General features: G+C 41.2%; 1 protein-coding gene across 1 annotated transcript in view; it reads right to left on the reverse strand.

Annotated features, from left to right (window-relative positions):
• The window catches only part of TAF3 (TATA-box binding protein associated factor 3), a 114,459-nt gene that overhangs the window by 20,626 nt on the left and 79,077 nt on the right, over window positions 1-14,756 (reverse strand). The window contains exon 3 of the mRNA XM_054292400.1: window positions 4,695-6,511. Coding sequence (XP_054148375.1) covers window positions 4,695-6,511 — 1,817 coding nt within the window. The remainder of the gene's footprint in view (window positions 1-4,694; window positions 6,512-14,756) is intronic.

Here is a 14,756-nt window from a genome sequence, read left to right on the forward strand (position 1 = left end):
AGAAATTCACAAATACAAACTCTAAGCTAAAAAAAACCAACTTCAAATTTTGCTCTTATTGTACCTCCAATTTCTTAGCAAATCTTCCTGATTAAGTACTTTTCTAGAGACACAAAACTTCCCAGTTTGTTTCTAAACAATGACATGAAATGCTTTGATCTTAGTGCTCAAACTTGTCAGGCACCCATTAGTGTTTGCACGTTTTTCTGAGATCTAAATTCAATTATTTCCCAGGTTCATCACATAAATGTACCATGAGTCTCTTGAATCAAAAGGAGAGACAAAGGAAGCAAATAAACTCCAAGGTGAATTCACCAATACTGAATACTTTATGAAAGTTCTTATCCACACAGGCATAACAGCCACTGCATTTTACTGCAATTAGGCTGAGGTTTTTAATGACTATTTTTCAAGCGGCCTGGGATTCCAATCTTGGTATCTGGTGGAGTTTAGACCACTTGAATATGTCCTTGAACATGTCCTTGAACTTATGGAACCAGTATATGCCAAAATTACCAACTCCCATTGAGCTACTGGTTTGCAAAACCTGTCCAGGATGACCACAGATGCTACAGCTGACACTGTAATGATTCTCCAGGCATTCATTACTCAACTTATGTCCATATATGACAAGTATATATACATTATATATATATAGATATACACATAAAAACAGAGATGGAGACTGATCTCATTTTGAGCATGTGTGTCACCATATTTAATAAAACAATCTCTTGGCTGAATCCGCTCCAGGGACTTAGACAAAACTAATATGCATACAACTAAATGGAAACCTGATCAAACTTCCAGTTTCATAAAGCTCTCACAGAAAAAGGGAGGGCAATCAATAAATACAAAGCACAGAATGCAGTGTGGGAGAGAGTAGGCCAGAGTGGGAGGGCTCAAGTGGGACTTATTTAGAGAAAGGTGATAACACAATCTCATGCATTTTGAGCTGCTCTCAAGGAGCTGTCTAGGCCAGAGAGAGAAAGAGAACAGCCTGAGTGGTGCTCCTGCTCTGACACAGTGAACTGTGCTTTTAATGCAGCTCTCCATGGATATGGATTAGCTGATTTCACAGGCCCCTCTGCACTCTTTGTTTATGTAGAACCATTTTTTGTTACGTCATTCCCCTGGAGTGTTGCAAGAGCTTTTTTCCTCTGAAGCTTCAAATGCCTGCAACAATTTCACTGCCATCTTCCATAGGTGACAGGTGAGTCCATTCTCAGTTTTCCCAGCATCTTAACCTGTAACCACTCACTGCTTAGAGACTGAAACTGAACCCTGGGTACTGCAGGCTCAGGACTATGGCTTTGCACAGCCTACCTTGCCTCTTTTCCTGCAGGTTTTTTTCTCCTTTTTTAGTGCCTGTTTTGAATATAAAACATCTCAGGACAGGCATTGCTGCTGTAGCTTCCAGCACACAGCACAGGGAGACGCCCACATCATCTATAAAGGTCCTTGGTAATATTCTAAACAAGGGTGGTGTGGGCTCACAGGGCAGGAGAAAAGCACACAAACCACTTCTTTATGCTCAGATACCAACATCACAGTCTGCTAGGAGAGGAAAACAGGGCTCCACCAGAATGAAATCTTATCCTTTGATACAAGAGGATAGGAAGCATCTTTCTACAATATGGGTTTGTGTGTAGGGTTTACATCATTAGACCAGGGAGAAAAGTAAGGAGCATTCACAGTTACAACCTGCAAAGCTTGGTCCTCCTCTACACTGATGACAGGATTTTGACACAGGAGCGAGGGCAGCTTACTCTGGGGCAGCTCTGGCAAGCCCTGATGCAAGGAGGGCTCCATTTCTCATGAAGCAGTTCCTCAACTACTTTAGCTTCCAGCTCAGCTTATTAAGGTTAGCTGAAAGTGGGTCAGCAGCTGCTCCCTGAGCTGCTCAGTCACTCCTACAGCATGCCTGGTAATCTCTGGAGTACAAATGGGTGCAACTGCTCCAAGTGTTTGCTTTTCATCTGGAGGAGCTCACAAGGCAGTGCCCCAGATCCCCTTTTCTGGCTCTGAGGGCAGCACCCAACACCACTGCAGGGCACAGAGCTGCAGGCAAGCCCTGGGACAAAGCTTCTCCTCCTTGGTGCCACCACCAAACACGCCCAGCACGGAGCCTTCAGCTCCTGTTTCCTGCCATTTATGCAGTGCTCTGTTTGCTGCTCTGTACATTTCAGCAGCCTGGGGCAAAATTCCAGGAAAAACTTGATAAAAAGCCTCAATCACCCAACAGGATGGGATGAGCACAAAGGTAATAACTACAACGAGGCTCAAAAATGGGACTATTACAGCTGAGTCAGTTTTTGTTTAACTACAGCAATATTAGAAATGGGACTCTGATATTTCCTCCTGGCCATCAGGAGCTGAAACTGCAGCGAGCCCACAAACTCATCTCCCAGGTTGTGCTTACACCTCCGGGGTGGATGCACTGTGGCAGATTAAATGTCCAAGCTGTAACTTGATCATTTGCTCCTGCAGCACAACTGCTGCCTAAATAAGTCATTGTGTGATCTAAAAGCTAAATTAAGGAAACATGTACTTTTAGGGGTTAAAACGAAAGAGCAGCATTCTGGAGTAATACTGGGAATTGGGGCCAGCAGAAGAGCATTTACAGTGGATTACTAAGCTTCCCAAATCACCAAAGAGGTAAAGTCCAGCAATATAAGACTCCTTTGTAGCTAACTAAAAATACATTGTCAGTGGATTTGTCCAGTTTTATGTATAAGCAATACTTCTTTCACCTGAACTAATACTAGTAGTCATATAAGCCCCTTATTGCCATGTGCTGCATTTTTTTTGCTAATCTTCAAGGATTTAGCTTCTTTGCCACATACCTCAGGGCACCAACTGATAAAGCTCTAACTCTCCATTTTTCCAGGACACCAGCAGTGCGGCCTTGCAAAAAATGAAAATCGCTCAAGAGATTTAAAGGGGAAATTTATTTTTAAAATCCTGACTTGCAGCAAAGAGGTGGATTTAAAAAAAGCTTATCTCTCAAGAATCAGTTTAAATTTTAATTCTATCTGGGGACTCTTTCATGCATTCTAGCTTTAAAGTTTATCTTTTGACAGGGACTTTTTGCCAAGGTAATGGGCAGCTTTGTCAATTTAATTTGTCCAAGTTTTTATTGGTGTTGAACTCCTTTTCCTAATATATATATGGTGAGTCTATACTGAAGCTTTACCAGTTTGTATTTGTTTATATGCCTGTTTATCACTCTAAAAGCAAACTTGACACAGACAACTGCAGAAGAAATGCAAAACTGAAGGTATGGAAAACAAGCAACTCATTGCCTCTATTTTACATACACCCATATTTAACTTAAAAAGAAATCTCAGCAGAAATTCTCAATGAAATACTGCCAAAGCTGCTCAGGCACAAGGGGCAGACAGATAAAATGGGGAATCTGTGAAAGTGTTGCTGCAGTCTAAAACCAGACATTAAATTATCATGGACAAATGAGCCACCACCTTGTTGATCATGAACTCACCCAGACAAACATTACTTCTCACATCACCCAGATTCTGCATGGAAAAATAATTTGTAAACTTAAAAAACATATAAAGTTTTGAAATCAGCACTTTGTTGCAAGTCCAGCAGGTAATGTCAGAGTGGCAACAAAAGGAGAGTGAGGAATGTCCCAAACCTGAGCTTGTACAGACCAAGCATTACACTCAAAGCAGGATGTAAAGAGCATCTTGGTAAAACTGGAACTCACACAGAGCTTCCTAAGGCTAAGGATGGAGATTTAGGAACTCTTGTATCCAAGGTTATCACACAGGAAGACAATCTTCTTTCTTTTCTTCTTTCTTTTCAATGTTAACAATTTAATGCGTATTATAAGGTGAAGTGACAAAAAAATTAGAGCAAATCCTGAATTAGGGGAGCTGCTTCTAATGGGATTTCAAATCTGATAACATGCAAATATGCTGGTTTCATTTCTTAAATATTAAATATATTCTCAAGATTAGGTGATATTGGAAAGAAGAAATTATCTTTGGCTGATGTAAATCAGTAAGAGTTACAAGAATGGAAGCTCAAACCCCTTGAAAATTAGCTCTCCCCTTCTGTCTCTCAAGCATAAGACTCCAAAGAAAGGTGACATTTGAACACTTACATCATAATTTGAAAATAATTTTCTTACTTCAAACAAATTGGAGCAACAAGGGGGCAGATTTGCTAAGGGAAGATTCAGCAACTCTTTATTTGAAGGCACTCTGCTTCTCATTTCTGTCCACCTGGGAATTTCCAGGCTGCTACAAACTTCAAAACAGCAGATTTTTGGAAACAAAATTTAAAGTTCATATGAAAGGTATAGGGCTGCTGCCCTTCTAGTGGAAACCTACAGAACAAACTTCCTGCAGCACAACACTGCATCCCTTTGCTGTGTGTGTTGTTGTGTCTGAGCCTCAGCTTTTCCAAGTGAAAAGAAGGTTGAGAAAAGCTGGACAATCTCACATTTCAAATTCACAGAACTAGAATTCCACTGTTTTGTTCTCCAAAGATGTGGGACAATCTCTGTAGCTCTTGGTGGACACCTTCCTTGGAGCTGTTATCATTAAGAAACACCAATCCTGTAACCACATTTCTCAAAGCTCTTAGACAATGCTCAGCAGCAAACACAGGAATCCATGTGGATTCCTCAAGCAAGTGTGACATCTCACCTCATCCAACCAGCTTACCTTTTCATGTTTGTGTTTCTCCTTTTCCTTCTCTTTCTTTTCTCTTTCTTTCCTCTCCTTTTCCTTCTCCTTCTTTTCCTTTTCTTTGTCCTTCTCCCTTTCTTTCTTCTTCTTCTTCTCTTTTTTGTCCTTCTTCTTCTCTTTAGGTTTCTCTTTGTCCTCAAATAGTTTTTCAGGTAGCATGGGAGACAAGGAAGGTAACATGCTGGGAAGCCTCATGGCAGATGGTGTGCTGAACAAGGGCATAGACATTTCTTTGGGAGGTAACACAAGAGGTGCTGATGGCACCTTTATCTTATCTTCCTTACCCTTATCTTTGAGTTTCTCTTTGTCTTTTTTATCCTTGTCCTTTTTGCCTTTCTCTTTCTCTTTCTTTTTATCTTTATGTTTTTCTCTCTCTTTTTTGGTATTGCCATCTTTCAACTTTACTTTTGTGTCAGTATCCTCAAAGTCCTTTAGTTTGAATTTATACGGATCAGGATCCTCCTCTTTGAGCAGTTCCTTCCACTGAAACTTTGCTTCCTTGTTTCCTTCCTTGTCTTTATCCTTCTCCTTGTTCTTTTCCTTCTCTTTATTTTTCTCCTTATTCTTCTCTTTATCTTTTTCCTTTTGTTTTTCTTTCTTCTTCATTTTAGTTTTCAGCTCTTTTTTCAATTTCTTTTTCACTTCTGTCGATGAAGCCAGCTTGGTTTTCTCCTCATAGACTTTGAGAAGAGGCTCTGGAGTTGGAGGTGAAGCAGAAGGAGAGGAGAAATAAGTGAAGTTGGTAGGTGGATTAGAAGGTGTCCCCATGTTTGCCTTCCGAATGACCTCATCAATTGAGTCATCCATTGTCCATGAAATGTCTGAACTTGAGGTCCCACCCGAGGCAGGAATTGGAGTTGCTCCCGCCTTATTTGCATTATTGGCAGGAACAGAAGGTTTAGGAGTTGTAGACTCTGAAATAGAAAGTCTTTTAGGGCTGGTAAAAATTTCCCCTTCTGATTCAGAGCCAGAGGAGAACTCGAAGGGATCCGGCTCTCGCTCTGCACACGCCCGAGCGATCACGGCATCGATTGAATCGTCGATGGTCTTGTCCATGACCGGCACTTTCTTCACCTGGTTGTCCAGAATTGGCTTGGGGGCAGGCTCAGGTGGGGTCTGTGCCTGTTTCACCTGGATGTTTTCCTTTCCTATCTTCTCACTCAGTGCAGCCAGAGGGGGTCTACTCGGTGGTTCAGGCTTCACAGGTGGTTGTGGAACGTGAGCAGGAACCTTTGGGCTTTTGGGACTTTTTGGGCTCTTGGCGCGACCCGGTGACTTCTTTTCTTTGGATCCAGGTTTTGGTGAACGAATGGGACTCCCAGCTACCACTGGTGAGGGTGTAGTTTTCGGTGATTTTGTCTTTTGTCCTGGAGAACTTGTTTTGGACTTTGTTTTGGGTACGAACGGCTTTGCCTCTAAAGGTTTGGGGGTGGGCACTTGGGGCTTTGCAATGGGAGCCAACATTGGTGGTTCTGGGGAAGGGGGGGCAAGGTCTGCACTGTCCTGAACGTGAACTGGAGAAAGCATTGGTGGGACTTTTTGTGTATTTATTGAGCTAAGAGGCTCACGTTGTTCCACAGTTCCATCCAAGGCGTCCCCTTTGGAAACAGACAGTTTTGGCCTTTTCACAGGTGGGAATTCCTCAGGATCGGGACTTTCTAACGGTCTCTTGCCCAAGTAGTTCTCATCATTAATTGCCTCATCCTCTTCCATATCTCCTTCTTCCTCCAGTGGGACCTGCATGGCCTCTGCAGATGTACCTCCATCGGTAGGAACCTGCTCCTCTTCCTCCTCTGCAACAAAGAACATTTAGAAAAGCATTAAGATAATTGAAATGTGTTTTACAGAAACAAACAAGAACCACAACAAATATTCACATGCAGCTCAATCCAGAAGAGACAACTGGCTACCTTTCTTTCTGGTTTGCTTGGAGGAACATGTGGCAGCTTCTGTGTCACATCAGCCACCACTGGAACTGGCAGGTGCCCTCACTGCAGCGTAACACTGAACCCATGAGCAAAGAGAGGAGGGCAGAGCTCACCAATGGCAGAGCCTGCAGAGCAGGCCCAAAGTGTCAGTTCTACCCAAAACCACCCTAATAACTTCTTCATTAATTTTTAAACTAAGGGAAAGAGGTTGAAGCATTTTTTGCTGTAACACAGTATCAAAGCAAAGTGTCAAAGTAAAACTAACCAGAACTGTGTTTCTTGCCTATATCTCACCCAAGTCTGACTGCAGATTAACTACTAGGAAAACATCTTTCTAAACCTAGTTTATTCTTCCTGAAGCAGCACAGGCTGAAAGTTAAAGCAGAGGACTAAGCCCCATTCACCTGCCAGGTTCTGTCTCTGATACCATCTCAGGAGCTGCTGCAGGTGGACATTATCTGTTATGACTTTATGGGAACGCCCCAGCATTGTGTGTGTGCGTGTTGGTTCAATCAGGAACGTGCCTTTGAAATGCATTTTCCCATCATCTCCCTTACTGTTGTTTTGTTGCATCGTGGGACAATCCTGGAGTGCATATGCCAGCTTCCTGCAGCAGTGAAACCAAAATGAAGGAGGAATCCACCAAGCACACTTCAGAGCAAATGGGCATTCAGGCTGTGAGACCAAAACCCAGCTTTTGAAAACAAGATAAACCTGAAATCCACACAGTGCAGACATCAGACATCAACTATTCCAAACCAGTGTGGGTACCACCTGTGTGATTGCTCTGGTTTTTTGTTTAATAACAATTATTTTTTTTCCCTACATACAACACCATCTTCAGAGCCACACGTGACATTATGGTGCAGAGAAAGGAGAAAATCCACTTGAGATCTCCCAACAAATCCACAGTAGATTTAAAAAGAGAACCTCTGATCTCCACAACCACAGCCAAGCACTTTATCCTCTTTGATACACTTCCTCACTTTCAAAATGGAATTATCCGAGCAGGAAAAAGGATTCTTAGTCCTGAATAAGAATGTCTACACAGGCATTAACCTGACACATTTGTATTTGGAGTAATTACATCATTACACCTCTGCTGGTTAACATTCCTACACACACAACCTCATTTCACTTTACCCCAAGTTTCTGTTTACCCACCTGCAAAAACCCAAGACATTTTGTCTATCAGGGTTTCTGAGGAAAGATATCCAGTGCCCCAAGATTCTCATGTGAAATATGGAGTAAAAAACATTTATGAGGACAGTGGCTAAAACCCAACTTCCTAATGAGCAGGTGGCTTTAATGAAAAAAGCACCAAGAAACTTGAAACATTCCACTAAACACTATTTAAAACTCAGCAAGACAGCATCTTTCTGAAATATCTCTTTTCAAGGAATTTATTTTCAGGTTTTCTGCGCTGGTGTTTCTCTACTGTAATGTGTCAATGCTCTGATTTAGGAGAGTTGAGTCAAGAGCCCTGGGCTGCAGCACAAATCTTGCCAGCATCACAAATTAAGTAAAATGAGCTAGCAAGTCTGGCTTTCGCCAGGGCCCAGAGGATTTACAGCAGCCAGCCCAGAGAGGAGACTTTGCCTGAGGATAAAGTCTTAGCCTTCCGTGAAAAACAGAAATGTTAGGGAGTTAGGTTTTGCCTGGCTGGGCACTGACATTGAATTTTTTAAACTGCAAAGTTAGAGTATAACTGAGAAATCACTCTGGACTGAGCCTGCACCTGCTATGGGGGAAAAAATCTGCTTCCCCATCATGGAAGTAATTTCAATCTCTGTTTAAGCTGCTGCAGAAATCAGCTGCCTTCGCCCGCTCAGGAGGTTTTGGGGATGAAGAATCAGCATTCATCAGATGTCACACAGCACTGGTTGCTACTGAGCAATTCCCTCCAAACCCCATTCCACTACTTCAGAACTGAGAGTTTGTTTTCGTTTTAAATTTAAAACAAACATCATACTTTAAAATTGGGATTTAGAGAAATGTTCTGCCTCAGCCACAAGACGAAAAGTATAGCCAAATTAAAATATTAGGAAAGATAGGGTTTGATGATACAGACTTTACAACAGAATAGGAATATTAGAATAGAGAGAGGAATATGGACCATTTTAATACAGGAAACATGGGGATAAAAAGAGTCAATGAAGTGGATAAACTACTGCAACAGTAAAAATTTACACTTACTAGAAAAATTTACATTTACTAGAAAAAGATTTCTGCCCAGTGTCCATTTTAACAGCTCCTCTCTTATACTGTATCTCACAGAAGGGCACTGCAATATTTCATATTTTTATAACTCCTTCCCATCCCAAGGTGCTTCTCATGTTTTACCTACTCAGGACTGCAGAATACCAGCAGCTGCTGGATCAAAGGCAAAAAAACAATTTCAGAGGAGCTTTGGAGAACAGGGACCAGAGTTCTGTACAATAAAAAAAAGAGCAATGCTTATTTTTTTTTTAGTAAGGCCAAGTAAAGTTTGCAGCGGGCCCACGAAGTTTCTGTGATCTTGTGTGGAGGTGCCAGGGAAGGGCAGAAAAGGTTAAAGTGCAGTTTGTAGAGGTGAGACAAGAAATCGGGGTGTCTTGGCTCCAGCTTTCATGCACATTCCTGCAAGCCACAAAGACAACTTAGTAAGGAAGCAGAAGCATTACCATCCCTTTTATATGGACTTGGATTCCCCAAAACATCTGGAAAAAATTGCCTGGGTCAGTCCTGAACAATCCAGGGACTAAGGAAGTTCATGAGCACTTAACTACTGACACACATTCACCACTTTTCAGACATGCTCAGATGACAATCTGGAATCCTATCGTGGTCAAATGAAATCCAAATTTCTCTTGGAACGAGGCCACAGTCTGATCCTTAGCAAGGACTGCTTTTCTGCCAGGCAGCAGCTTTCAAACCTGAGCCACCACAGCTGTGGCAGAAAACAATGAAGCACTTTTTTTTTTCTTTTTGGTGGTTGAGGGGGGTTTAGTTAATTAGAGAAAGTGAAATTTCTATCTTGAGTTCAAGACCTATGGCTCTTTTTCCTCCCAAAGGATTCACACCAGAGCAGGAACTAAATATGGAAAAACATCAGATTTTAAGTGTTTGCTGCCTGACTTGGTGATGAGCATTTACAACCACGTGGCCACTTCCTCACCTTGTCCATCTCGTTTGCCACCCAGCACTTCTGGATGCAGCATCCTTTGTGCACAGGATTGCTTTTAAACTCTCTTTACTGCCATTTCTCCCCATCTCCAGCCACCTTTATTAATGATCCAGCCCGAGTTAGCATCTACAGGTCAAATGGATATCACCTCAACCATCTGCCCTCATAACTCTCCCCTGTAATGAAAGGAGACTGGAGCTGTTTGGGAGGTTTCTCAAGATAACAGATACATTTTTTTTTTTGTCGTTAGAGAAGTCAGTGCTGGATCAATATTAATGCTCACATTACTAAAGCTATAGAGAGCAATTGTTTATTATGTCAGCAGGCCCCCTGTGCAGAGCCTGGCTTACAGGAGGGATGAGTTCTGCCACTGCAGCACTGAATTTGTCCATCACTGAAATAGAACAAGCTGAGAGCTGTCAGCATGCTGCTTATGAGAAATCTGGTTAGAAAGGCAGCATTTCTTACTTGAGAACATTAGGCTGTGCCAGGGAAGTGGTGGAATCACCATCCCCGGAACTGTTCAAAAATCATGAGGCTGCGTCACCTGGGGATGTGGATTTGGTGGAGACTTGGCAGTGATGGGTTAATGGAATTGATGATCTCAGAGGGCTTTTCCAACCTAAATGATTCAGTGGGTGACAACATCACCTGGGTCTATGTCAGAAGGCAAATTCACTTTTATGAAAGGATGATTTTAAAGTTCGGGGAGGAAGGAATCCACTCCTCTCTTGACACAGGTCTGCAGGGTGATTTGGGGCAGGTCACTCCACATCCTGCTGCCTTCCCACCTGACAAATGATCACAATTCCATCTCACAGAGGTGCTGGAAAAGCTGAACTTGATAAATATGCAGTATCTGAACAGAAAGCATCACAACCCCAAATGCAAACTGTGGGGATCTGTCACCACTTCAAATGCTGGAAAATTTCTTAAGCTGAACAGTTCAGGCAAGAAACTGAAATTTCTGTACCTTTTTTAAGGAAAAAACACTAAAGAAGATCAAACTTTATTTCTTGGTACATCATGTCCCTGTAGCACAGGAGGGACCCCTGACCAAATGTTTATTGAATATAAATTAATTAATTTAGCACAGCTTAGTTTCAGGACAGCAATACCCAACACTTCAGTAATGAATCTCCAGGTTTATGAAAACTGAGGGACTATTTGTCCCTGAAACTGACAGGAGGGTACAAAGGAACAGAAATTCTGCCTTTCTGCAGAAAAAGAAGTGCAATCACATGTACCACATTATCATGCTCACCTGGCTGCCTTGGCAGAGGATGCAGCACAACAGGTCACATAAAAGTGAAGGCAGGAAAAATAGATGCAAAACTCATCTGATTGAGTAGAAATGCACCTATGCATGGGCATTCTTCAAGCAAGAAAACCTATCATATATAAATACATCTATAAAATTAAAATAGTCATCCTCTTGGTCATCACCAGACTTTTTACTTGGTAGTTTCAGTGAGAAAACAAAAGCATTGACAGCTAAATGGGTGTCCTGGAGAACACGGCACAGATTGGGACAGACAAAAATCTCTGCTCAGCTCCTGACCCTGCCAAAAACCCACCCTGTCTGCTGGCTGGCATTTAATTTAAGTTCCAGTCTCTCTTCTGAAAACTGGATTAACATTTCACTCTGTCACAGGGTGGTGACAGGATAAAATCATCTGGGTAAGACATGCAGATTTAAGAATAAATAAATATTTCTTATGTACAAGATGAAGCTGAGTCAGAAATGGTGGCTAAAGCTGGACACCACCTGCTGAAGAAAGAGTAACTTGATTTTAGTAACAGCAGCTCTTACCTCCAGTGCTACCTCCAATGTATGAATTGCACAAAGCTCTGGGAGGTAACAGTTCCTGTGGAAGCCAACTCTTGTTATTATAATAATGTAAGATTTAGGCATTTGGCATTTGATATTAACAGCAGTATGGCAGATAAACAGGATCAGCTATCAGAGCAAACCCATTAAGAATACAATTCTCAAAAAGCAGATGTTTCCATCCAACTCATACATGCCTATTTTCAACTATTAAATTTCTTCCATAATACTTTTCTTTTTAAACAGAACTTGAACATTTTCTTTTCTAAGAGAATGCAAAATGACCAAAGTAAGATCAGGAGATCACAAAATTCTTTCACGCATAGTTCTGTTCAGGTCAGCCCCTCTGCTCCTCTGCACTGCATGGTACCAAATATCTGAGAAAGGGAGTTGGAAGCATCAAGGTTTTAAAAGAAAATTAGGATTTGGGAAAGGAAGTGATCTGGCAGTGCCTGCACTGAAATCTTCAATCCATCTTCATTTCCAAGCATATCTTCCTTAGGACCACATGGATATCAAGGCTGATGGCTTTATAACAGCCAGCTCAGCCTCTCAAATGTAAGGAAGGAAGGGATTGTTCCCACCCAACATATGAAACATTTTAGTGAGGAAAAAAAATAGAAAAAATCTTCCTGCAGACTTCCAGAATAATTTTCCTATTGTCTAGTTAAAGCATGAGATGAAGCCAAAGATAAGTTTTTGGAAATTTTAAGTCATTAAGTCAAGAGCTTACATCCCTATCATATCCTAATAAGCAGGAGCTTTTGATTTCTGTTAAAATTGAAGTCTTTTTCTTGTGCCATGATATGTTTTATCTCTTTAACTTGTAATAACAATGGCCTTTTCCCAAAACAAACAGAAAGTGTGCTTGTAGTCCATAAAGGAAATTAATGGAAAAGGGACAAAATTCAATCCTGATATCCTACAGGCCAATATCCTGATACCTTAATGCAAAATGAACACACTGAGATACCTGTGACACATGTGGGGCTTAGAATACTGGATTTTATAGAGATACTTGTGCATATTTTACACATATATATATTTGTAATTGTATTTATAATTTCTCTGTTGTATGAACACAACTGATCACAGTGTGACCTGTTTACCAAGTAGACAATAAACCAGCAGATTTCTCCTTTACTTTATAAAGATCAACCAATCTATTTATTTCCAAACTCTGACATTTTTCAGTTGATACTTTCTATGGGATGACAGCTAGGAAGAGATCACCACCAAGGATTTAATCATCCATGTGTCTCAGGTTTTTCCACTGACATTGACAGCAAATTCATTGCAGTGCCTTTCTCAGTATGTTATCAAATGCAAAAACCACCAATACATTAAAAAAAAAAAAAAAGCTTTCAGGTATGGCAAGTGATTTGATTTTGCATAAATAACTAAAACATTGTAAGGAAGATGTGAAAGGTGCTTGAAGTTAAACATCTCAATTTGTTAACCACACTGGAAAATGCTGTCCCAAATGGCTGGGTGGTGCCTTCAGTCCTTGCTATTAGCCAGCACTGAACTTCAAGGTGTTCAGCAAGACTGAGACTTGGTGCATACATTAATCAATAATTCCAGAAGACTTTATTAGCCTGTCCAAGAAGCTACAAGAGGTCAACAAAACAGCCCTCCACCCCTCAGGACATAATACATCCAACCATCTGGAAATATGTATGATAGCAATAATCAGGTTCTGGACTCAAAAATTTCCAGATTGATTCAGTTCCTCTCCATCCTCCCCATCTTGGTGTGAAATCATTGGAGATGAATTACTGAGCACCAGTAGGAGAAGAGAGTATTGACAGTTTGCCAGAGACAAACCATAACTCCCAAACCTGTAGTTCTACATTTAATGGAAACTGTCCCATCCTTTCTTTTGTCCGGGTTCAAGCATTTGTGCAGGAGAATGAGGAAATAATTGAGGCTAAAATAAGGAAGATTATCTGCTAGTTTGGGTTAGAAGTGACCTAATGAGATAACTCAAATGGAAATATATCTGAGGGTGAAAGCAAAAAAACCCCAACAAAAATAAAGTACTCTTATAAAAAACCCACCTCAGGATGCCACAGGCATAAAGGAGTGGAAAAAAGCGGGAAAGTTCTGAGGAGCATCACTCTGGGCATCAGATCTTGGATATAATGTGAGATTTTGGCTTCCAATGCTGCTTTAGGATACCAGATTCAATGAGAGTAACACTTCTAAGTAGTTACTAGTGGCTGCCGCCATTCAAATATTTTTCAAAAATAAGGAATTTTTTGAAGCCAAATTATATAGGATTCTTAAAATGACACAGTGAGTTCCCTGCTGAAGACAGAAAAACAGAGTTGGCAGATGGTTATCTGCTACACCCACAATCTCTGTCTGACCTGACAAAATATTAGTCCAGAATTTGTGCTGCTACAGCAAGCAAAAACATGTTTCTGTCTAAATACAACAAGGGAGACTTTATTTTTGCTTTGACTTTTAAGCAGCAGCTCAACATTTCTTGTAGCTCATGCACAAATACACGAACACACAGCAGTGCTGGGCTGATGGGTCTGGAGAGCAGAAACAACCGCAGCAGCATCTTTAGGAAGTGCTGGAATGAGAAATGCGTGAGATCCAGCCAGCTCCCTGTCAGCAGGGCAGCCTTGGCTCAGGCACTTTGGTGTTGCTCTGAATTACTTGGGATTGAGTCTCTCCCCTGAACTCTGCAGAGTGTAATGTGAAAAGCACTGCAGTCAGATCAAAACATAGAGCCAGGGACAGAAAACCTCTACAACAAAATTTTGGCGTTGTCTCCATGATTTTTATTTCACTTTTTACTCCCTCTGAGATGTATGATCCTTAACAGAACCAAGAACTTGTCCCAAAGTATGCGTGCAGGCTCAGAGGTTTTCTCTTTAAAGGAACATTTTGACTTCTAAAAAATAAAATTATTAGCAAAGACAAGGTAATTAGGCAATGACAATTCATAGAGTACAGCCAATCAATAACAGAGTACATTAGCAAGACTGACAGAGGTGTGAAACTGATACATTATAAATGGCTCTATACTGACCTGTAAAAATGCAGCGTTTCCCTAACATTGGGCACAATAAAAAAACCAAAATGGTATATAAGCAAGC

The sequence above is a fragment of the Melozone crissalis genome, unplaced genomic scaffold (genome assembly GCF_028551555.1).
Source record: "Melozone crissalis strain CALT ecotype California unplaced genomic scaffold, PUWL_Pcris_2 ptg000110l_1, whole genome shotgun sequence".
NCBI classification, from domain to species: Eukaryota; Metazoa; Chordata; class Aves; order Passeriformes; family Passerellidae; genus Melozone; species Melozone crissalis.